The 25849-nt window shown below is 42.7% G+C and overlaps 1 protein-coding gene across 1 annotated transcript in view; it reads right to left on the bottom strand.

Moving 5' to 3' along the window:
* Window positions 1-7969: 7969 nt before the first annotated feature.
* The window catches only part of LOC102180115 (amine oxidase [flavin-containing] B), a gene marked incomplete at its 3' end in the record, with an annotated part of 91003 nt that continues 73123 nt past the window's right edge, over window positions 7970-25849 (bottom strand). Inside the window, 1 exon segment of the mRNA XM_018043681.1 lies at window positions 7970-8074. Within this exon segment, the coding sequence (XP_017899170.1) occupies window positions 7970-8074 (105 nt within the window).

Genomic DNA, 25849 nt, shown 5'->3' with positions numbered 1-25849 from the left:
AAAGAGGTGTTTGGAAAGGGTTGCCTGATACCAGCTGTGATCTTTAGTTCTGAAAGGCAGTCAGCACACAGGAAGCCCAGAGAGAGTGATCCAGGACACATAAACCCCCTACCTCTCACCCTCCAACTATCTCATGCTGATTCTCTCCATTGACCTAAGACAACCAGAAGCTAGAAGGCAAGGAAACCTGTTGATGTAGTCAGCCTTCAAGGGATATAATAAGCTAGAGAAAAGTGGTGAGTACACCTCCAAGGCCAAGAGAAGATATTCAGTACCCTTATAGTGAGATTTCAATGAGCAAATGACTAAAAATACTTGAATAATTACTCATACATGCCCACATTTTAATTTCTAAAATCTACACTAATGTCATGGACTGTAATTTACTTAATCATTACATTAAACATTTAGTACTTTCCATTTTTATATAATACATAACATGGGGTCGAACATTTTTGTGCATAAGATATGGTACATATTTTTTAGAATTTCCTTGAGAAAGAATCCTAAAAATAGAATTATTGGGAAAAACAATAGCAGCATCTTTAAAGCTCTTTGATTGAAATTACCCAATTTCTTGTCCAAAAAATTGTCCAGATCTGTACCTCATCAGCAATATCTAAGAATGGCTGTCTTCTTACTACCCCAAATGTACCACTAAGCAAGTTAACTTTTAAACCACTAACTTGAAAAATCCACATGGTACTGGAATTCTGAAAATCAGTGTTTCTTTGGTTATTAATCAAACAGTTTTCTCACATATTTAAGCCAGTTCAATTTCTTCTGTAGTGGATGATTAACACCTGTCTTTTTGTAGTTGATTCTACGAGTGCTTTATAAAATAACATTAACCACTTACTAGGTATTTTCACTGCACGTAGCTTTTACAACTCATATTTTAGTATTGTTTATAGCACTGTTCAGTTTTCATTCCAATCCCAAAGAAAGGAAATGCCAAAGAATTCTCAAACTACCGCACAATTGCACTCATCTCACACGCGAGTAAAGTAATGCTCAAAATTCTCCAAGCCAGCTTCCATAGTACATGAACTGTGAACTTCCAGATGTTCAAGCTGGTTTTAGAAAAGGCAGAGGAACCAGAGATCAAATTGCCAACATCCGCTGAATCATCGAAAAAGCAAGAGAGTTCCAGAAAAACTTCTATTTCTGCTTTATTGACTATGCCAAAGCCTTTGCCTGTGTGGATCACAATAAACTGTGGAAAATTCTGAAAGAGATGGGAATACCAGACCGCCAGACCTGCCTCTTAAGAAATGTGTATGCAGGTCAGGAAGCAACAGTTAGAACTGGACATGGAACAACAGACTGGTTCCAAGTAGGAAAAGGAGTACATCAAGGCTGTATATTGTCACCCTGCTTATTTAACTTCTATGCAGAGTACATCATGAGAAACGCTGGACTGGAAGAAGCACAAGCTGGAATCAAGATTGCCGGGAGAAATATCAATAACCTCAGATATGCAGATGACACCACCCTTATGGCAGAAAGTGAAGAGGAACTAAAAAGCCTCTTAATGAAAGTGAAAGAGGAGAGTGAAAAAGTTGGCTTAAAACTCAACATTCAGAAAACTAAGATCATGGCATCTGGTCCCATCACTTCATGGGAAATAGATGGGGAAACAGTGGAAACAGTGTCAGACTTTATTTTTTTGGGCTCCAAAATCACTGCAGATGGTGACTGCAGCCATGAAATTAAAAGATGCTTACTGCTTGGAAGAAAAGTTATGACCAACCTAGATAGCATATTTAAAAGCAGAGACATTACTTTGCTGACTAAGGTCCGTCTAGTCAAGGCTATGGTTTTTCCTGTGGTCATGTATGGATGTGAGAGTTGGACTGTGAAGAAAGCTGGGTGCCAAAGAATTGATGCTTTTGAACTGTGGTGTTGGAGAAGACTCCTGAGAGTCCCCTGGACTGCAAGGAGATCCAACCAGTCCATTCTGAAGGAGATCAGCCTTGGGATTTCTTTGGAAGGAATGATGCTAAAGCTGAAACTCCAGTCCTTTGGCCACCTCATGTGAAGAGTTGACTCATTGGAAAAGACTCTGATGCTGGGAGGGATTGGGGGCAGGAGGAAAAGGGGACGACAGAGGATGAGATGGCTGGATGGCATCACCGACTCGATGGACTTGAGTTTGAGTGAACTCCGGAAGTTGGTGATGGACAGGGAGGCCTGGCGTGCTGCGATTCATGGGGTTGCAAAAAGTCAGACGTGACTGAGCGACGGAACTGAACTGAACTGAACTGATAGCATTGTTTGGGACTTCCCTGGTAGCTCAGGCAGTAAAGAGTCTGCCTGCAATGTGGGAGACCTGGATTCGATCCCTGGGTCAGGAAGATCCCTTGGAGAAAGAAATGGCAATCCACTCCAGTATTCTTGCCTGGAAAGTCCCATGGACCGAGGAGCCTGGTGGGCTACAGCCCATGGGGTCATGGAGAGTCAGACACAACTGAGCCAAGGAAATAAGGATTCCACCCAGGTGGAGGATGTTAACTTCAAGCTGAGCACAAGATTCCTGGAACACCGCCCTGTTATCTCACCACCTACCAATCAGAAACAAAGTCACACAGCCTGCAGTCCTCACCCTAAATCTGTGGTAGTATTGGTAGCTCAGTTGGTAAATAATCCACCTGCAATACAGGAGACCCTAGTTTTATTCCTGGGTCAGGAAGATCTCCAGGAGAAGGGATAGGCTACTCACTCCAGTATTTATGGGCTTCCCTGGTGGATCAGTCGGTACAGAATCCGCCTGCAATGTAGGAGACCTGGGTTCAATCCTGGGTTGGGAAGATCCCCTGGAGGAGGGCAGGGCAACCCATTCCAATATTCTTGCCTGGAGAATCCCCATGGACAGAGAAGCCTGGCAGTCTACAGTCCATGAGGACACAAAGATCGGACACGACTGGGTGACTAAGCACACACATGGCATTTTAGATATGCAGAAAATTTAAATGTATGTGATCCTATCTATTCTCTAGTGACTTCTTTCCTTGCTTTTTAACAAATTTTATTTATTTATTTGGCCACACCACCTTCCTTGTGGGATCTTAGTTCCCTACCCAGGGACTGAACCCAGGTCGTGACAGTGAAAGCGCTGGTCTACACTAGGGAACTCCCTTTCATTGCATTTAAACTTAGAGACCGGAAGGGACTAAAATCTATGTTTTCTTTTGTTTTTTTGATGGTTTGATATTTTAAAAATGAATTATTTAATCCTAATCTATTGGTATGGATTTTGTTATGTGTTGTAGAATGAGGTTCTAAATAACACTCCACAACACATACACACACACAAATAGTTAATCAATCATAACAAAACTATCTGTTGAAAAATCCTTCCATTTCCCACTGATTTTTTAAATATCATATAATAAATACCAGATCTGGTTTTGAACTGTTTCTTCTGTTTTATTGACCTGCTCATTTTTGCCACATTGCCATCAATGCCACATTGATTTACTTGTTATCACTTTATAGTAGATTTTACCAGAAGGAAAGATGAATCCCTTCTCAATATTCTTTCTTACAAATTATTTACTATCTTCTAACATATTATTTCTGTTAATATATTCATATAGAGTTAAATGAATTTTAGAATAATTTCATCACTTAAAAACTCTGGTGATTAATTTAATTGAGATGATGATTATACCTAAATTAGGATCTAGGAAGTTTATATTTGGCATTTTCATTTAATATCTTTTTTAAGGGATTCTCTAGTGGCTCAAATGGTAAAGAATCTTCCTGTAGTGTGGGAGACCCAGGTTCGAAGCCTGGGTCAAGAAGATCCCCTGGAGAAGGAATGGCAACCCACTCCAGTATTCTTGCCTGGAGAATCCCCATGGACAGAGGAGTCTGGTGGGCTACACAGTCCATGGGATTGCAAAGAGCTGAACATGACTGAGCAACTTCACTTCACTTTCATTTCAGTTCAGTTCAGTTGCTCAGTCGTGTCCGACTCATTGCGACCCCATGAACCGCAGCATGCCAGGCCTCCCTGTCCATCACCATCTCCTGGAGTTCACTCAGACTCACGTCCATCGAGTCAGTGATGCCATCCAGCCATCTCATCCTTGGTTGTCCCCTTCTCCTCCTGCCCCCAATCCCTCCCAGCATCAGAGTCTTTTCCAATGAGTCAACTCTTCACATGAGGTGGCCAAAGTACTGGAGCTTCAGCTTTAGCATCATTCCTTCCAAAGAAATCCCAGGGTTGATCTCCTTCAGAATGGACTGGTTGGATCTCCTTGCAGTCCAAGGGACTCTCAAGAGTCTTCTCCAACATCACAGTTCAAAAGCATCAATTCTTTGGGGCTCAGCCTTCTTCACAGTCCAACTCTCATATCCATACATGACTACTGGAAAAACCATAGCCTTGACTAGACGGACCTTAGTCACTTCACTTTAATATCTTTTTAAAATATGTCTTTATTTTCAGAATACTTCCAGGAAATTGTTTTATTTACCTCTGAAATTAAACATTCTGACAGAATGTGATCCACTGGAGAAGGGAATGGCAAACCACTTCAGTATTCTTGCCTTGAGAACCCCATGAACAGTATGAAAAGGCAAAATGATAGGATACTGAAAGAGGAACTCCCCAGGTCAGTAGGTGCCCAACATGCTACTGGAGATCAATGGAGAAATAACTCCGGAAAGAATGAAGGGATGGAGCCAAAGCAAAACAATACCCAGCTGTGGATGTGACTGGTGATAGAAGCAAGGTTCGATGCTGTAGAGAGCAATATTGCATAGGAACCTGGAATGTCAAGTCCATGAATCAAGGCAAATTGGAAGTGGTCAAACAAGAGATGGCAAGAGTGAACATCAACATGTTAGGAATCAGCGAACTAAAATGGACTGGAATGGGTGAATTTAACTCAGATGACCATTATATCTACTACTGTGGGCAGGAATTCCTCAGAAGAAATGGAGTAGCCATCATGGTCAAAAGAGTCCGAAATGCAGTACTTGGGTGCAATCTCAAAAACGACAGAATGATCTCTGTTTGTTTCCAAGGCAAACCATTCAATAGCACAGTAATCCAAGTCTGTGCCCCAGCCAGTAATGCTGAAGAAGCTGAACGATTCTGTGAACACCTACAAGACCTTTTAGAACTAACACCCAAAAAAGATGTCCTTTTCATTATAGGGGACTGGAATGCAGAAGTGGGAAGTCAAGAAACACCTGGAGTAACAGGCAAATTTTGCCTTGGAATGCGGAATGAAGCAGGGCAAAGACTAATAGAGTTTTGCCAAGAAAATGCCCTGGTCATAGCAAACACCCTCTTCCAACAACACAAGAGAAGACTCTACACATGGACATCACAAGAGGGTCAACACCGAAATCAGATTGATCATATTCTTTACAGCCAAAGATGGAGAAGCTATATACAGTCAGCAAAAACAAGACCGGGAGCTGACTGTGGCTCAGATCATGAACTCCTTATTACCAAATTCAGATTCAAATTGAAGACAGTAGGGAAAACCACTAGACCATTCAGGTATGACCTAAATCAAATCCCTTATGATTATACAGTGGAAGTCAGAAATAGATTTAAGGGCCTAGATCTGATAGATAGTGTGCCTGATGAACTATGGAATGAGGTTCGTGACATTGTACAGGAGACAGGGATCAAGACCATCCCCATGGAAAAGAAATGCAAAAAAGCAAAATGGCTGTCTGGGGAGGCCTTACAAATAGCTGTGAAAAGAAGAGAGACAAAAAACAAAGGAGAAAAGGAAAGATATAAGCATCTGAATGCAGAGTTTCAAAGAATAGCAAGAAGAGATAAGAAAGCCTTCCTCAGCGATCAATGCAAAGAAATAGAGGAAAAAAGAACAGAATGGGAAAGACTAGAGATCTCTTCAAGAAAATTAGAGATACCAAGGAAACATTTCATACAAAGATGGGCTCGATAAAGGACAGAAATGGTATGGACCTAACAGAAGCAGAAGATATTAAGAAGAGGTGGCAAGAATACACAGAAGAACTGTACAAAAAAGATCTTCACGACCCAGATAATCACGATGGTGTGATTACTCACCTAGAGCCAGACATCCTGGAATGTGAAGTCAAGTGGGCCTTAGAAAGCATCAGTACGAACAAAGCTAGTGGGGGTGATGGAATTCCAGTTTATTTCAAATCCTGAAAGATGATGCTGTGAAAGTGCTGCACTCAATATGCCAGCAAATTTGGAAAACTCAGCAGTGGCCACAGGACTGGAAAAGGTCAGTTTTCATTCCAATCCCAAAGAAAGGCAATGCCAAAGAACACGCAAACTACTGCACAATTGCACTCATCTCACACGTGAGTAAAGTAATGCTCAAAATTCTCCAAGCCAGGCTTCAGCAATACGTGAACCGTGAACTTCCAGATGTTCAAGCTAGTTTTAGAAAAGGCAGAGGAACCAGAGATCAAATTGCCAACATCCGCTGAATCATGGAAAAGGCAAGAGAGTTCCAGAAAAACATCTCTTTCTGCTTTATTGACTATACCAAAGCCTTTGACTGTGTGGATCACAATAAACTGTGGAAAATTTTTCAAGAGATGGGGATACCAGACCACCTAACTAACCTGCCTCTTGAGAAATCTGTATGCAAGTCAGCAAGCAACAGTTAGAACTGGACATGAAACAACAGACTGGTTTCAAATAGGAAAAGGAGTATGTCAAGGCTGTATATTGTCACCCTGCTTATTTAACTTCTATGCAGAGTACATCATGAGAAACGCTGGACTGGAAGAAACACAAGCTGGAATCAAGATTGCCGGGAGAAATATCAATAACCTCAGATATGCAGATGACACCACCCTTATGGCAGAAAGTGAAGAGGAGTTAAAAAGCCTCTTGATGAAAGTGAAAGAGGAGAGTGAAAAAGTTGACTTAAAGCTCAACATTCAGAAAATGAAGATCATGGCATCCGGTCCCATCACTTCATGGCAAATAGATAGGAAAGAGTGGAAACAGTGTCAGACTTTAGTTTTTGGGGCTCCAAAATCACTGCAGATGGTGATTGCAGCCATGAAATTAAAAGACGCTTACTCCTTGGAAGAAAAGTTATGACCAACCTAGATAGCATATTCAAAAGCAGAGACATTACTGTGCCGACTAAGGTCCGTCCAGTCAAGGCTATGGTTTTTCCTGTGGTCACGTATGGATGTGAGAGTTGGACTGTGAAGAAAGCTGAGTGCCAAAGAATTGATGCTTTTGAACTGTGGTGTTGGAGAAGACTCTTGAGAGTCCCTTGGGCTGCAAGGAGATCCAACCAGTCCATTCTGAAGGAGATCAGCCCTGGGATTTCTTTGGAATGAGTGATGCTAATGCTGAAGCTCCAGTACTTTGGCCACCTCATGTAAAGAGTTGACTCATTGGAAAAGACTCTGATGCTGGGAGGGATTGGGGGCAGGAGGAGAAGGGGATGACAGAGGATGAGATGGCTGGATGGCAATACTGACTCGATGGTCGTGAGTTTGAGTGAAACTCCGGAGTTGGNTTACTCATTTAGAGAGAACAATTCAGAAAGTCAACGCCTTAACAAAGATCAGCCAGTTTGCACCAAATCATGTTTAAACTGGACCTTCAGGTGTGTTCACTCTGTGTGTGTTTACTTAGGAGATGCAGGTTTGGGCATGGTGATGACTCAAAGATCCAGAAATCTAATTTGCTATTTCTGAAGATATTCTACATTAGAAACATTATCACAGGAAAGCTGAATGATATAAAATCTTCCCTCCGCCCCCCGCCATTGGTAGTATACAAATAGGAGCCTGTTGGACATCTCATTCTTTTAAGGGTTAGAAACAAGTTTATTCATCCATCTCACAAATCTTTACTGTGAGTCACTGTGCTATACAATGTGCTAGGCATTGGTGACATGTTTCACCTTCTTTCAAGGACTACACTTATCATGAAGAATACAAATGTCATCAAAGAAGCTTGTGGAAGTTTTACCTCTCGTCCCATGTCATCCATCGTCCTCCAGAGGTTGTTATGATCTAGGTAGGCAATAGGATTCCACACAGATGGGAATGAGCCCCTGAAGGGGTAGGATTTGCCCTGTGAGATACAAGATATTTTTCAAAGGAAACATTTACTTCGATGTTAAATAGCTGTAAGCAAAATCATGTTATCAGTATGTGCATGCTAAGTCGCTTCAGTAGTGTCTGACTCTTTGCAACCCTATGGACTGTAGCCCGCCAGGCTCCTCTGTCCATGGGATTCTCCAGGCAAGAATACTGGAGTGAGTTGCCATTTCCTCCTCCAAGGGATTTTCCTCGCCCAGGGATCAAACCCAGGTCTCCTAAATCTCCTGCGTTAGCAGGAGAGTTCTTAACCACTAGCACCACCTGGGAAGCCCCCTATCAGTTTGTGATAGATACTCAAATGTTTTAGTTCCTTGTGTCCTCAGAACTTAACTTTTAAGCATGAAGATTTCCAGCAGAATTCCCTGTTACTAAATAAATTTGGTGCCACACCCAACATATTAGAGAAGCTACTTTCTGAAACTGGAACTCTTACCATGTAAAATATAAATGCCAGTACAGAAGTGAGGTTACCTAATCTCATTTTCCAATGGTACTTACAAATATCTCAGAGCCAGGATATCCCTGCATGGTGGAGGGTCAGAAAATGGAAACTATAAATATTACATAAGTTAGAAGGGGATGGAAAACCAATTGCTGGAATGCAAATATCTCTAGGGAGAGTCACAAAAGAGGACCCAGCAAGTTTTTCCCTGGAATAGATACACTAGGTCAACACAGGAGTTCCCAAGGATCAAGGTCAAAACAAAAAGAAGAGACAACTTAGGGAGTTCCCTGGTGGTCCAGTTAGGACTCCTAACTTTCACTGTCATGGCCCCAGGTTCAATCCCTGGTTGGGGAACTAAGATCCTGCAAGCAGAGTACAGCCACACACACAATAACAGACGATTTCAAGGATCTCTTTGTGACATGTTTACACTACCTGGTGCTTCCAAGAGAGTAGGGATACCTCAACACAGAGATACAAGGCATATATTAATATTTCTGCAAAGATTACTAATATGGCAGCATGTAAGTCATCTCTGGGAAACCTAACTTGTTAATGCTGGAAGAAAACTACCATTAATCACTTTTGGTTTATTTGAAAACCTGAGTCAGAAGTCAGGCTGTGTATTCTGACATCATCTTGCAACCAAATTGGAGTAACTCAAGGTCCACAATCAACCCATATCTCACAATAGTCTCAGTCACTCAGCAAAGTTTCATCTCATACTGATTTTGTGCTCACAGAAATAATTTTAATTACAAACTTTATGGTCATATTGCTCTTTCTCCAACAACGTCCTAAGGTTCTCAGGAAAGAGTTATCATATAGACTTACTTTTCTTCTTCTATTAGTCAAGATTCTCCAGACAAACAAAGCCAACTGAATGTGTGTGTATGTGTGTGTGCATGGGAGTGATGAGAGAGAGAGATTAATTTAATTTAAGGAATTGGCTCAGGCAATTGCAGAGGCTTGGCAACTCCATAATCTACAGGGCAGGCTGGCTAGCTGGAAATTCAGGGAAGAGTTGCAGTTCAAGTCCAAAGACCATCTGCTAGCAGAATTCCCTCCTCCTTGGGGAACCTCAGTGTTGTTCTGTTAAAACCTCTAACTGATTGGATGAGGTCCACTCACATTATGGAGGGGAATCTACTTTATTCAAAGTCTAATTTAAATGATAATCTCATCTAAAAAAAATACCTGCAGAGAAGCATCTAGAAGAGTGTTTGATCAAATATCTGGGTATTGTGGCCTAGCAAAGTTGACACATAAAATTAACTATTACACATTTCAGCCGGCAAAGAATCTATCTGCAGTGCATGAGACCCGGGTTCCATCCCAAGGTCGGGAAGATCCTGGCAAAGGGAATGGCTACCCACTTCAGTATTCTTGCCTGGAGAATTCCATGGACAGAGGATACAGTCCAGGGGATCACAGAGTGGGACAAGACTGAGTAACTAACACTTTCATGAGGTATAATTCACATACAATGAAACTATTTAAAATGCACCATTTGGGAAGTTTTTGACACACTGTATATACCTGTGTAACCATTATGACAATCAAGATATAAAACATTTCCATCACCCCAGAAAGTTCTCTCCTACCCCTTCCCAGTCAATTCCTATTCCCTTTCTGCCCCCAGACAACCACTGATCAGTTTTTTGTCTCTATAGATTGGTTTTGCCTGTTCTAGAATTTTTTTTTTTTTAACAAATGGAATCATGCAGTATGTATGATTCCACATTTATCTGGCTTCTTTTGCTCAACATGGTGTTCTTGAGGCTCATCCATGCTGCAGTGGTCCTTTTTGATTGCTGAGTATGGATGTACCATGGTTTGTTTATCCATTCCTCTGCTGATGATTATTTCCAGTTTTGATTCATTGCGAATAAAGCTATTATGAACATCTTTGTACAGGTCTTTTTGTCACACACACACACACACACACACACACACACACACATATTTTTTTTCTTTTGAATAAATGCCTAGGAGTGGAATGGCTGAGCTGCATGGTAGCTGTACATTGAACTTTTCAAGTTTAATAGTTTCCCAAAGTGATTCTACTGCTTTACATTCTCACCAGAAATGTACAAGAGTTCTACTTGCTCTGCAGCCTGATCAACACTTGGTTGACTTTTATGTTTTAAGTACCCTTTTGATTTTAGAATATTAGACTTATGGAGAAATTGCAGAGACAGTACAGAAAGTGTCCTTATACCTTTCAACTAGTTTTCCCTAATGCTAATATTGTACATTACCACTGTACATTTCTGAAAACTTGGATCCACAGGATCATTCGTTACAAAGGACATGTGAGTCCCACCCCAGCACTTCCTCTCCAAAGCTGATTGACATGGAACAAGTAAGTTGCTTGATCTCATTAGGCCCCATATATCAATCTTTCCAACTCGACAACTCTTGGCCCCATCATCTTCCTCCAGTAAGTATGTCCAGATTACCACAAACAACTGGGTTAGGGGGCCTTCTCTATGTCCCAGAGCTCTCCCGCCACTAACTCCACTGCACCAGTGTCATTTTACCACTCTGTGTTACCCACCGGACTTTAAGCTACAAGATCACACACTCTGGAGCCAATCTTATGATTAAGTCATGTCTCTGCCACTCCGTCCTCAGTTTATCCATGTGTAAAATGGGATGACAGTCACTACCTCATAGATGTACTGTAAAGATAAAGTGAGATGACTCACGTGAGTTACTCTGACAACTGGCATATTGTCAGTTCTCAACAAATAATGTTGTTGTTATTCCTGCAGCGGTTACCACTGCTGTAATTATTATTTTTGCATGTCTAGAACCTGTGGGCATAGATTTCTGGCACACGGTAAGTTCACAATAAATGTCGGATATCATCTCAGGTGTGTGACCTTGAACTTACTTATTTGACACACAATGTCCTAAATTCTAAGAAAGATCTCTGGTCTTAGTCTTTTTGGGCTGCTCTAACAACAACAACAACAACAAAATACAATACACTGGGTGTTTAGGAATAACAGAAACTTATTTCTCAAAGTTCTGGAGGTTGGGAAGTTCAAGGTCAAGACACTGGCAAATGTGGTGTCTGGTGAGGACCAACTTCCTGGTTCACAGATGATCATTTTTCTGCTGTATCATCACACAGTAGAAGAGACAAGGGAGCTCTCTAGGTCTCTTTATAAGGGCACTGATCTCATTCATGAGGACTCTGCCCTTATGACCTAATCACCTCCCAAAGGCTCTGTCTTCTAACACTATCTCACTGTGGGTTAGGATTTCAATATATGAATTTGAGGGCGGGCACAAACATTTGGTTTATAGCAGGTTTCCTGTGCTTTTATTAACTTCTTTGCCTTTAAGTTCCCTCCCCTGGCCCCTGAAGCTCCCCACCATCAATCCTTGCCCCCCTTCCCACTACACACCAGAGATGCACTTATAAAAGGAGTTAAGAGATAGAACTCGCACAGTAAGGAAATACGTCAGGCTACCTCGCAAAGTTAAATAAGTTAAATAAGCAGGGTGACAATATACAGCCTTGACGTACTCCTTTTCCTATTTGGAACCAGTCTGTTGTTCCATGCCCAGTTCTAACTGTTGCTTTCTGACCTGCATACAGATTTCTCAAGAGGCAGGTTAGGTGGTCTGGTATTCCCATCTCTTTCAGAATTTTCCACAGTTTATTGTGATCCACACAGTCAAAGGCTTTGGCATAGTCAATAAAGCAGAAATAGGTGTTTTTCAGGAACTCTCTTGCTTTTTCGATGATCCAGCGGATGTTGGCAATTTGATCTCTCGTTCCTCTGCCTTTTCTAAAACCAGCTTGAACATCAGGGAGTTCACGGTTCATGTATTGCTGAAGCCTGGCTTGCAGAATTTTGAGCATTACTTTACTCGCGTGTGAGATGAGTACAATTGTGCAGTAGTTTGAGCATTCTTTGGCATTTCCTTTCTTTGGGATTGGAATGAAAACTGACCTTTTCCAGTCCTGTGGCCACTGCTGAGTTTTCCAAATTTGCAGGCATATTGAGTGCAGCACTTTCACAGCATCATCTTTCAGGATTTGAAACAGCTCAACTGGCATTCCATCACCTCCACTAGCTTTGTTCATAGTGATGCTTTCTAAGGCCCTCTTGACTTCACATTCCAAGATGTCTGGCTCTAGATTAGTGATCACATCATCATGATTATCTGGGTCGTGAAGATCTTTTTTGTACAGTTCTTCCGTGTATTCTTGTCACCTCTTCTTAATATCTTCTGCTTCTGTTAGGTCCATACCATTTCTGTCCTTTATCAAGCCCATCTTTGCATGAAATGTTCCCTTGGTATCTCTAATTTTCTTGAAGAGATCTCTAGCCTTTCCCATTCTGTTCTTTTCCTCTATTTCTTTGCATTGATCGCTGAAGAAGGCTTTCTTATCTCTTCTTGCTATTTTTTGGAACTCTGCATTCAGATGCTTAAATCTTTCCTTTTCTCCTTTGCTTTTCGCCTCTCTTCTTTTCACAGCTATTTGTAAGGCCTCCCCAGAGAGCCATTTTGCTTTTTTGCATTTCTTTTCCATGGGGATGGTCTTGATCCCTGTCTCCTGTACAATGTCACGAACCTCATTCCATAGTTCATCAGGCACTCTATCTATCAGATCTAGGACCTTAAATCTATTTCTCACTTCCACTGTATAATCATAAGGGATTTGATTTAAGTCATACCTGAATGGTCTAGTGGTTTCCCTACTTTCTTCAATTTGAGTCTGAATTTGGTAATAAGGAGTTCATGATCTGAGCCACAGTCAGCTCCTGGTCTTGTTTTTGTTGTCTGTATAGAGCTTCTCCATCTTTGGCTGCAAAGAATATAATCAATCTGATTTTGGTGTTGACCATCTGGTGATGTCCATGTGTAGAGTCTTCTCTTGTGTTGTTGAAAGAGGGTGTTTGCTATGACCAGTGCATTTTCTTGGCAAAACTCTATTAGTCTTTGCCCTGCTTCATTCCGCATTCCAAGGCCAAATTTGCCTGTTACCCCAGGTGTTTTTTGACTTCCCACTTTTGCATTCCAGTCCCCTATAATGAAAAGGACATCTTTTGTGGGTGTTAGTTCTAAAAGGTCTTGTAGGTCTTCACAGAACTGTTCAGCTTCTTCAGCGTTACTGGTTGGGGCATAGACTTGGATAACTGATATTGAATGGTTTGCCTTGGAGACGAACAGAGAATATTCTGTCGTTTTTGAGATTGCATCCAAGTACTGCATTTCGGACTCTTTTGACCATGATGGCTACTCCATTTCTTCTGAGGGATTCCTGCTGCAGTAGTATATATAATGGTCATCTGAGTTAAATTCACCCATTCCAGTCCATTTTAGTTCGCTGATTCCTACAATGACACCACCCTTATGGCAGAAAGTGAAGAGGAGCTAAAAACCCTCTTGATGAAAGTGAAAGAGGAGAGTGAAAAAGTTGGCTTAAAGCTCAACATTCAGAAAACAAAGATCATGGCATCCGGTCCCATCACTTCATGGCAAATAGATGGGGAAACAGTAGAAAGTGTCAGACTTTATTTTTTTGGGCTCCAAAATCACTGCAGATGGTGACTGCAGCCATGAATTAAAAGACGCTTACTCCTTGGAAGAAACGTTATGACCAACCTAGATAGTATATTCAAAAGCAGAGACATTACTTTGCTGACTAAATTCCGTCTAGTCAAGACTATGGTTTTTCCTGTGGTCATGTATGGATGTGAGAGTTGGACTGTGAAGAAGGCTGAGTGCCGAAGAATTGATGCTTTTCAACTGTGGTGTTGGAGAAGACTCCTGAGAGTCCCTTGGACTGCAAGGAGATCCAACCAGTCCATTCTGAAGGAGATCAACCCTGGGATTTCTGTGGAAGGAATGATGCTGAAGCTGAAGCTCCAGTACTTTGGCCCCCTCATGCGAAGAGTTGACTCATTGGAAAAGACTCTGATGCTGGGAGGGATTGGGGGCAGGAGGAGAAGGGGATGACCAAGGATGAGATGGCTGGATGGCATCACGGACTCAATGGACGTAAGTCTGAGTGAACTCCGGGAGTTGGTGATGGACAGGGAGGCCTAGCGTGCTGCAATTCATGGGGTTGCAAAGAGTTGGACATCTGAGCAACTGAACTGAACTGACCTCGCAAAGACAGAGTACACCCAAGGCTGGCACTTGAAGACCTCTCCCTGGACTATTTGGGTCTTCTGCCCACAGGTAAAGGAGATCAGAAAGAGGTAAAACCACAAGCAGGTTGAATAATCACCCCTTAAATGGGAAGAACAGCCCATTTTTGCTGCAAACCCCTTTAGGACCAAGAATCAGTTCAATTCAGTTCAGTTGCTCAGTCGTGTCTCACTCTTTGTGACCTCATGGACTGCAGCATGCCAGGCCTCCCTGTCCATCACCAACTCCTGGAGTCCACCCAAACCCATGTCCATTGTGTCGTTGATGCCATCCAACCATCTCATCCTCTGTTGTCCCCTTCTCTCGCCTTCAATCTTTCCCAGCATCAGTGTCTTTTCAAATGAGTCAATTCTTCACATCAAGTGGCCAAAGTACTGGAATTTCAGCTTCAACATCAGTCCTTCCAATGAACATTCAGGACTGATTTCCTTTAGGATGGACTGGTTGGATCTCCTTGCAGTCCAAGGGACTCTCAAGAGCCTTCCCCAACACCACAGTTCAAAGGCATCAATTCTTTGGCACTCAGCTCTCTTTATAGTCCAACTCTCATTTCCATACATGATCACTGGAAAAACCATAGCCTTGACTAGATGGACCATTGTTGGCCAAGTAATGTCTCTGCTTTTTAACACACTGTCTAGGTTGGTCACAGCTTTTCTTCCAAGGAGCAAGCATCTTTTTATTTCATGGTTGCAGTCACCATCCATAGTGATTTTGGAGCCCCCCAAAATAAAGTCTCTCACTGTTTCTACTGTTTCCCCATCTATTTGCCATGAAGTGATGAGACCAGATGCCATGATCTTTGTTTTCTAAATGCTGAGCCTTAAGCCAACTTTTTCACTCTACTCTTTCATCAAGAGACTCTTTAGTTCTTCTTCACTTTCTGCCTTAAGGGTTATGCCATCTGTATATCTGAGGTTATTGATATTTCTCCCAGCAATCTTGATTCCAGCTTGTGCTTCCTCCAGCCCAGCGTTTCTCATTATGTGCTCTGCATATAAGTTCAATAAGCAGGGTGGCAATATACAGCCTTGACATACACCTTTTCCTATTTGGAACCAGTGTGTTGTTCCATGCTCCAGGACCAAGATCGGAGGGGAAGAAATTATTAGTCAGACAGACAGGTTATTCAGCCCTTTGTGTGTGCTTGTTTTCACAAACACTTTGTTTCTGCCAGAAATCACCAGCAGATGACTTGAAGAAGCATGTGAGCCCAGCACATTTGGTTAATTGGTGTCTGCTCTGTCACTGCCAAGGTCTGCACCAACAGCCATGGTAGCTCCCGGGAACATAAAAGCAGTGGCTTCAGAAATTGTGAACTTCCATGTGATGCATGTGGTTTGGCCCAGGAAAAGGTGAAGAACAGCTTTTGGGTGAGGGCAGAGTTATCATGACCTGCACAGAGAGCCCCATCCAACAACAGTGACCTATTTCTCCTTCCTGGTTAACCTTCGACCCATTGTGAGACGGGTACCTCTCCACTATCCCTCCCTCCTTTCTCAAGGATAACACCTTTGTAAAGCACACATCATATGGAAAGGATATGAAGGAGGTGGGCAGGGGGCTTCCAAGACTGCACTTGATAGATGCCAGCTTAGCAGCCCAGTTGAGACGTCACCCCGACTGAAGGCCAGGCATTCAACTGGGTCCTAAACACAGTGGGGGCTGCACCAACAGCAATCATTCTGGCAACACGATGGGGTCAGAGATCAGCTGCCAAAGCCCTCCTAAATCAGGAATGCTCATAGACAGGAGGTGTGTTCAGAACTCTAAAGCCAAAACCAAAGTGAGAAGTGACCACCACAAAGAGCTCTGTGTGAGTAAATGGAAACCAAACAATGTACAAAGAGTACTGTGATGTACTTATGTGCTCATTTACTGACAGTCCTTGGTGTCTTACATCCAAGCAAGCAGCACCTTAGCTAAGTTTATAAAAGCGATTACATCCTTCAGTGTCTTTGGGGTACTGTTTCCAAGACGCACAGCAGACACCCAAGTCCATGGATTCTCAAATCCCAGGGCAGGCCCTCTGTATCTGTGAGTTCTATATCCATGGATTCAACCAACCACAATCATAAATATAATACATGATCTGTGGTCGGTTGAATCTGCAAACATGGAGAGCCAACTGTATTGTTGTATAAGATTACAGAAATCTTACAATGAACCCAAGAAATAACTATTATTAGAGCCATAAAAACTCAAGTCTTCAAGCTTCAGAGAATAAGTAGCGGAAGTAGGGAAAGGTCTAAATTTATTTGACATGACCAAAGATACTGCGAGAGTTTTGTGCCTCAGATTTGGCTTTTGTAGAAACATTCCAGTGATTATTACTATTTAGAATATTGTCCAGGGAGGCCTGTCTCATCTGAGGAAATCATGGGATGACATCACAGTAAGTCCCCAGCTCAGGGACAATGCAACATATCACAACAGATTGAATGCCAAAGGCAGATAGGAGAATCCAGCTATTTCCTCTTTAGCCAGGTGGGAAAGACACACAAAAATGAAAATCAATGCCACTCACTCATGTGTTTGCTTTAGAAAACATCTTTTTTTTTTTTTCCATAAAACTATTTTAACTTGTCATAGGGGTATTGTTGTTACTTTAGGTGAATTGGGCTTCCATGGTGTCTCAGCTGGTAAAGAATCCACCTGCAATGCAGGAGACCTGGGTTCAACCCCTGGGTTGGGAAGATCCCCTGGAGAAAGGAAAGGTTACCCACTCTAGTATTCTGGCTTGGAGAATTCCATGGACTGTAAGGTCTAGTGGACTATATATGGTCTAGTCAAATGGACTATATATAGTCTAGTCAAAGCTATGGTCTTTCCAGTAGTCATGTATGGATGTGAGAGTTGGACTATAAAGAAAGCTGAGTGCCAAAGAATTAATGCTTTTGAACTGTGGTGTTGGAGAAGACCCTTGAGAGTCCTTTGGACTGCAAGGAGATCCAACCAGTACATCCTAAAAAAAATCAGTCCTGAATATTCATTGGAAGGACTGATGCTAAAGCTGAAACTCCAATACTCAGGCCACCTGATGTGAAGAACTGACACATTAGAAAAGACTCTGATGCTGGGAAAGATTGAAGGTGGGAGGAAAAGGGACGACAGAGGATGAGATGGTTGGATGGCATCACCGACTCGATAGACATGAGTTTAAGCAAACTCTGGGAGTTGGTGTTGGACAAGGAAGCCTGGTGTGCTGCAGTCCATGGGGTCTCAAATAGTTGGACACAACTGAGCAACTTTCACTTTCACTTTAGGTGAATTAATAGATATTGTTAAAAACTCTCAGTTTTGATTCCTAATATGGAAAATACAAACAGATGGAGTCTCTTTAGCCAAAGCTACTTGAAGTTCTCAGTAATTTTCAAGAATGTAAAAGCCTGAAAAGGGCTGAAACAGAAGCACAGGAGAAGGGATGGAGGGTGGCTTTAAAAGACCAAAGAATGGATTCAAAACAGGCTCTGAAACTTGATAGCTGTGTGACTACAGGCAAGTTGCTCAACATTTGTGTACTCCTATCCTTAGATTTGGAATAATGGTACCCATCTCACAGGGGTATTATAAGAATTAACCCAAATGATACAGAGCAGATAGGATGCACTCACTAAATGGATGGTGCTGACAGTTCTAGGATCATGAGGCATGCCCTGTCATTTATACAACCACTTCTTAGCCATAAATTTATGTTTATCAATTAATCTCCTTTGGGTAAATTCCTAGAATCAGAAAACCCAGCATGGAGATTGATGTGTGACATTTTAAAGGAAATTTGCACACAACCAGCAACCAACTTGATTATCTCATGGCCTTATTTTGTAGCCTTTGAGCCATGCAAGCCCATTGAAAACACCTGAAATCTGCCTTCTTGGCCCGTAATGAGATGGGCTGGCTTGGCAGGCACACACATCACTAACGACAGTGACAATCCTGATGTTCCAGGTGTTCTTGCCCTTCTCCTGACCCTCGTTCTCTGGAGGCAAAGACCACCCACCCTGAATTCGGTCCCATCTGGGAAGCCCTTTTGCCATCTTATTTCCCACACTGATGCAAAGAACTGACTCATTGGAAAAGATCCTGATGCTGGGAAAGATTGAAGGCATGAGGAGAAGGGGAAGACAGAGGATAAGATGGTTGGATGGCATCACCGACTCGATGGACATGAGTTGGAGCAAGCTCCAGGAGTTGGTGATGGACAGGGAGGCCTGGCGTGCTGCAGTCCATGGGGTCGCAAAGAGTCAGACACGACAAATGAACTGAACTTCCCAAGCTGACCCCAGTCTCTGCAGTAAGAACAGGTGAGGCCAAGCTACTTTCAGTTCTCAGTAATCTTCAAGAATGAAAAGACTCTAAGAAGGGCTGGAACACAACTACAGGAGAAGGGGTACAGGGTGACTTTTAAAAGTCTAAACAACAGATTCAAAACAGATTCCTTCTCAGTGTCTCCTCTGCTGTTCATGGAAATCATGCCTTCCTCCTGGGAGCCAGAGCCAGCCACCTGGCGAGAACGCAGTCATTTTTACAGCTCTTGGCAAGGACTCCGATCGAGTCACAGACAAAACAGGAGGAGGACTGAGCTTAACTTTTGATCTATATTTCCAGTTTGGAAGAAAAGAAATTTAGGCTTCCCTGGTGGCTCAGAGGTTAAACCGTCTGCCTCCAATGCAGGAGACCCAGGTTTGATCCCTGGGTCGGGAAGATCCCCTGGAGAAGGAAATGGTAACCCACTCCAGTATTCTTGCCCGGAGAATCCCATGGACGGAAAAGCCTGGTAGGCTACAGTCCACAGGGTCGCAAAGAGTTGGACATGACTTCAATTTCACTTTCATGGAGGAGGAGGGCAGGAAGCTCTACTTAGACAAATGGCTTTCTTCCTCTGTTAATGTGTTCTCATTTCTAAGTGCTTGGAGCCTGGTGTCAACACTGTGTTCTGATTGCATCATCACATGGATGAAGCTGGAGGGAGGCACAGACAACGACACTTAGTACAGGAAAGGCCTGGAGTGGTTAGGTAACTCACTCACCTTGGCCAGGCCAGCCTGACTTTCTCACAACAGGAGGTCTTGATAAGGAATAGAAAGCTACCTCCAAAAAATAACCAGGAGAATTTGGGAGATGCCGAAAGAGGGAGGAGATGGACAACCTCCCAGAAATCCTCATGCTGGATTCCATCTTGGCTGAGAGATCCACACCACCTGAAAGGACCTTGAGTCAGACCAAGCAAGGTGACTAGTTAGAGACAACCCAGAAAGCTAACATCATCACCATAAAACCTGAGACTGCGAGCTACATGACAGAGCAGTTCTCCTGGGTCCCCTTACCCTCCTGCTCTCCTCCTGGGCACCCCTTCCCAATAAAGTCTCTCACTTTGTCAGTACGTGTACCTCCTCGGGCAATCCATTTCCAAGTGTTAGACAGGAGCTCACTCTTGGGCCCTTGAAGGGTCCCTCTTCCAATAGGGAAGGTGGTTGTGATAGTGGCTGAAACATTAGGCAAAGTTCTGTAGGAATTATAATAACATTAACAGCAACAGCTAATAGTGAATGTTTACCCCATTCAGACCTTGTTCTGTATACTTTGCATGTATAAATTCATTAATCTTCACAGCCACCCTTTCAGATGGAGAAGCTGAGACACAGAGAGGTAAAATAATTATCAAGGTCTCACAACTACTAAGTGGCACAGGATTGAAATTCAGACATTCAAAAGTCAATGCTCTTGATCATGAAACTTTCCAGCCTTTAATTAGAATTATTGAATATCATTTGCCAGACACTAGGTTAATGGTTTTACTTAAATTAATTGTCACAACCCAGTGAGTAAATTGCTAATTGTATGTTTCACTTTACAGATGTGTTCTGAAGCACACAGAGGTTGAGTAATATGTTCAAAGGTCACACAGCTTGCACGCAAGTAGAACAGAACTTAATCTCAGGTTTGTGCATTTAGAGCTCAAGCATTTACTTAGATCTCAGCTCTGTGAGCCGCTGCTCAAGAAGGTCTCTGGCAGATATTTAGATCCAGGAACCACTTGAGATTCTTACAAACCAGGTGGAAGCTAATGATGTGTTCAATAACCTGCCAGATCTTTTTCTGTGACTCTCCAGGCAAAGACCAGTACACCTCCCTCTTCAGATGACTTCCATGCCAGTTCATTAGCTCACAGATACTTCTTTTTCTTTCTTCTTCTTCTTTTTTTTTTTTTGTTGTAAAACAAGACACAGATATAAAGAACAGACTTTGGACTCTTGGACTCGGAGAACGAGAGGGTGGGATGATTTGAGAGAATGGCATTGAAACATATGTTACCATATGTAAAATAGATAACTAGTTGCAAGTTTGATGCATGAAGCAGGGCACCCAAAGCTGGTGCTCTGTGACAACCTAGAGGGATGGGGTGGGGAGGGAGCTGGGAAGAGGATTCAGGATGGAGGGGACACATGTATACCTATGGTCAATTCATGTTGATGTATGGCAAAAACCATCACATTTTTGTAAATAATTATCCTCAAATCAAAATAAATAATTTTTTTTAAACAGAAATTTTAAAATTACATAGGTGAACAAATATTTCTTGACCACCTCCTAAGCACCTGTTCCAGGCTCTGGGGGCACAGTGACAACAGACAAAAGTCTCTGCTCTCCTGGGAGCTTACACTGTAATAGACAGAAACAAAATAAACAAAACAGAGGCTAAAAACATTAAGAAGAAAATCACGTGGTATATTAAAAGATGATAAGTGCTATGAAGGAAGTACTGCTGGGTGCTCCGTGGTGACCTAGAGGTGTGAGATGGGGGATGCAGGTGGGAGGGGGGTCCAAGACGGAGGGGATATATGTATACATATAACTAATTCACTTCATCGTATAGCAGGAACTAACGCAACATGGTGAAGCAATTACACTAATTAAAAAGCAGAAAGAAAAAGAGAGTAAGAAAGGCAAAGAGGGAGTGTTGGTGGTTTGGGGTTGATTGCAATTTTAAATAAGGTGGTCAGGGAAGGCCTGACTGAGAAGGTACCATTTGAAGGAAAAGACAAGAAGAGAAGAGGGAACCACGTGACTCTCAGTGTGATGGGGCGGGAGAGGAAAGAGTGCTTTACTTAGAGGCCCCGGCAAGCATCCTGAGATGAAACAGATGTACAAGGAACAGAAAGGAGGCCTGTTTCATCCTCTTTCTTCCGCTCACTGGAATAATCCAGGCTGGAACGAGGTGGTTGCCAAGGAGAGGCCTCTGTGCTCTGATCTCTGCAGGACAACCTGACCCCTGCATCGTGGCTCCATGTGCCCTCAGATGTTCCTTTGCCTTCTGACTTCTGGCAGTGCAAAACTTAAACTACTTTCTACACCCAGCTCAAGACTCACTTTCTTCAGGAAGCCTTTCAAAAATTGACCTCATCTCCCATTACTTTTCAAAACACAAAGTTCACCTCATTTTGAATTCTTACCATAGTAACTTATATTAATATTTGCCCATGTCAGCTCAACATTATTCTCTAGGTGTTCCACGTGATTTTGTCTTCTTTCCCCAGCCACTTCAGGAAAAAAAATCAATCATTTACCTCCTCCCATGATGCTTTTGAACTGTGGTGCTAGAGAAGACTTGAGAGTCCCTTGGACTGCAAGGAGATCCAACCAGTCCATCCTAAAGGAGATCAGTCCTGAATATTCATTGGAAGGACTGATGCTGAAGCTGAAACTGCAGTACTTTGGCCACCTGATGTGAAGAACTGACTCATTGGAAAAGATCCTGATGCTGGGAAAGACTGAAGGCAGGAGGAGAAGGGGATGACAGAGGATGAGATGGTTGGATGGCATCACCGACTTGATGGACATAAGTTTAAGCAAACTCCAGGAGATGGTAAAGGACAGGGAGGCCTGGTGTGCTGCAGTCCATGGGGTCCCAAAGAGTCAGACACGACTGAGGGACTGAATTGACTGACTGATAATGCTTAAAGGTGATGTATATTTGACTGATGTTTGACAACTGTTGGATAACTGGATGACTGGATGGATGGATAGATGATTGATTGGATGAATAGTGCTACAGACTGAATATTTGTTTCCCCCTCAAATTTGTATGTTGAAGCCTAACCACTCCCACACCCCGCCCCGTGATGGCATGTGAAGGCAGGGGTCTTTGGGAGATGATTATGTTATGAGGGCTTCATTCTCATGAATGAGATCAGCGCCCTTATAAAAGAACGTCTGGAAGCTTCTGCCAAGCAAGAACACAGCGAGCAGACAGCATCACCAGATTTGCCAGTGACCTTGATCTTGGACTTCCCAGCCTCCAGAACTGGGAGAAATAAATTTCTGTTGTTTATAAGCCATCCAGTCTGTGGTATTTTGTTATAGCAACCCAAACGGATGAAGGCAAATAGTTTTAAAATAAGAAGAGGAATTCTTCACCGTCTGAAACAGAAGAGCGATTAAATGCTTTCTAAACACCATGAAATTTAATCTCTTCTGAAAAAAAAACTTTAAGTGTTTCAACTAGGAAACTGAACATTGTAATTCTTCCCCCACCAAAACTTGATCAGTATCTTTGTTCCCTTTACTTTCCTAATCTTTTCTAAATATACCTGCTGATGGAGATGGAGAGCTCCACAGGAAAGAGTTCTCAAAATAAGCCCATACATTTACCTCAAAGAATAAGAGTGTATAGAGAAGGATGCAGGATTTTGTGCCTCTAATCCTCTGCTACTTGTATTAGCCATTTCCAGCTGTATCACATTGCAAACCATCAGGACACACCACTGATGTCAAGAGGTTGTTTCCAAAGCAGAATAACGCCCACAGCTAAAATCTATCTTCCTGAGCCAATTTTTTCACTCTTTCAATTAGTAGACACGTACGTGTTTATTTGATCAAATTAGCACAGACACCTAAAATACCCCCAATAAATATCATCACTTTTTTTAGGGCATGAAATTTTGAACATTGCCAACATCTCCCGACATCCACCAGCACTAGCAAAATGCCAGAGTGCTTTGGCCTTCCATAATGTGCTTTTTCAAAAATAGAGACAGCTACCCAGCAGTTTTAGTTTTCCCAAGAGGAATCTTGGCTCGAATAAACACTACGTGTACCATTACAGTGTTAAGGATTATAAGAAAGCCAACTACTTGAAGCCGTGGCCCCTGCCCTTCTCTGGGACAAGGGCCCCCCTGAAGCTCTGTAGAAAACCATGTAATCTCTCCAGTAAAGCACACATATACAAACAATTCTGTATATAAAACCAGAGAGTATAATTGAAACTTAACTTGAGCCCTTTCTCAAGAGTCACGAATTTGAGGTTGACAAAGCTTGAAGACAACACCGAGTGTTGGTGAAATTAAGAAGCAACCAGAACTGCCATGTCCTGATAATGATGGTGTGACATAGTATAACCACTTTGGAAAACCTTTTGGCAGTAACTACTAAAGATGCTTATGCACACAGTTTATGACTCACTTCGAGGTAAATGCCCAAGAAAATGGTCCCCAAACACCTACACAAGAATGTGAAATGTCCATGAACATTTGTGTATTGACCCATTTTACAGAGGAGGAGAGCGAGTCTTAGGATAAACAACTTCCCCAGGATCACCCAGCTAATGAGAGGGGTTCAAGTTCAGCCGTGCTTAAAATCAAGCTGGTTCTCCACCTCATGCCACCTCTCAAGATGCGGCAGTGTTGCAGGGAGAAAGCCAATTCTGACTCCACGTTGGAAACTGTTTCTTTGACTTGCTTTTCATTGCTCTTGTTATTATAATCATACTTAATGGCTTGCCTGGAGAACCCTGAGCCTCTGCTTGACTGTAAACTAAAGGGCCTTTGTTAAGCTCCTGGAGAGATAGCTTGTCTGTGCCCGCCTGTGAATAGAAGAGATTAACACACCCCTTCCAAAGGCTGGCCACTCCCTTTGAGATGTTTTGCAAGGCTTAAGACCCTTTCACTTTACTTCCCCACTGCCTCTCCCTCTCTATTCTGCCCTTTTAACTTCAGTTACTTATTGCTTCTTTCTCTCTGATCTATAAAAGAACCTGCCATCTGGACCCCAATAAGATGGTGATTTTGATGGTGCTAGCCTGCCATCTTCTCAGTCTGCTGGCTCCCCTATTAAAGTCTCTTTTTGCCTCAACACCTCATCTCTCAGATTCATTAGCCTGTCATGCGGCAAGCAAAGTGAACTTGGACTCAGTAACAGCAGGAGATCCAAGATCTGGATGGTCCCAAGGGCATAAACAACAGCAGGCACCAATGTGGCCCACCTCATTGCCATTCCACTCTGTCTGCTTAAATGTGTTTGTGACTTTAAAAGCCCAAGCAAAGGATAACTATCAAATTAGAACTGATACTATATTTAGCTAAATGATGAAGAGAATTAAGATCATTTTACTGATAGGCTTGGATGTTGCTGTGCTTAGTCGCTCAGTCGTGTCCAACTCTTTGAGACCCCATGGACTGTAGCCCACCAGGCTCCTCTGCCCATGGAGATTCTCTAGGCAAGAATACCGAGAGAGTTGCCATGCTCTCCTCCAGGGGATCATCCCAACCCAGTGATCAAACCCAAGTCTCCCGCATTGCAAGTGGATTCTTTACCATCTGAGCCACCAGGGAAGCCTAATGATAGGCTTGGATAGGCCCAGAAGAAAATCTCTAGGCATCAATTTTTAAGTGCTAAGAACATTAGGACAATTTATTTCAATCACTAACAGCATATTGACCACAGATATGAGACAAGCACCATGTGACCCTCTGAAGACACAGAAATGAAATAAGACACAATCCCAGGCTCAACAAGCTCCAAAGTCTAGTTGGAGAGCAGGTCCATGGAAACAGTTACAGCACCATAATTATAACATGGCACACGGTTGACTTCATGGTGTCACCTGGCTACATGGCTGTAAAGGGAGCTTTGCAGAGTGCAGTCAGCAGGATTCATGAGGTCATCTGCCTGCGTGCGTGCTCAGTCGCTTCAGTCATGTCAACTCTTTGCCACCCCATGGACTATAGCCAGCCAGGCTCCTCTTTCCATGGGATTCTCCAGGCAAGAATACTGGACTGGGTTGCCATGCCCTCCTCCAGGGGATCTTCCTGACCCAGGGATCGAACCTGCGTCTCCTGCCTC

Source organism: Capra hircus (assembly GCF_001704415.2).
Source record: "Capra hircus breed San Clemente chromosome X unlocalized genomic scaffold, ASM170441v1, whole genome shotgun sequence".
Lineage (NCBI taxonomy): Eukaryota > Metazoa > Chordata > Mammalia > Artiodactyla > Bovidae > Capra > Capra hircus.
This window is presented reverse-complemented; position numbering and strand designations above follow the sequence as displayed.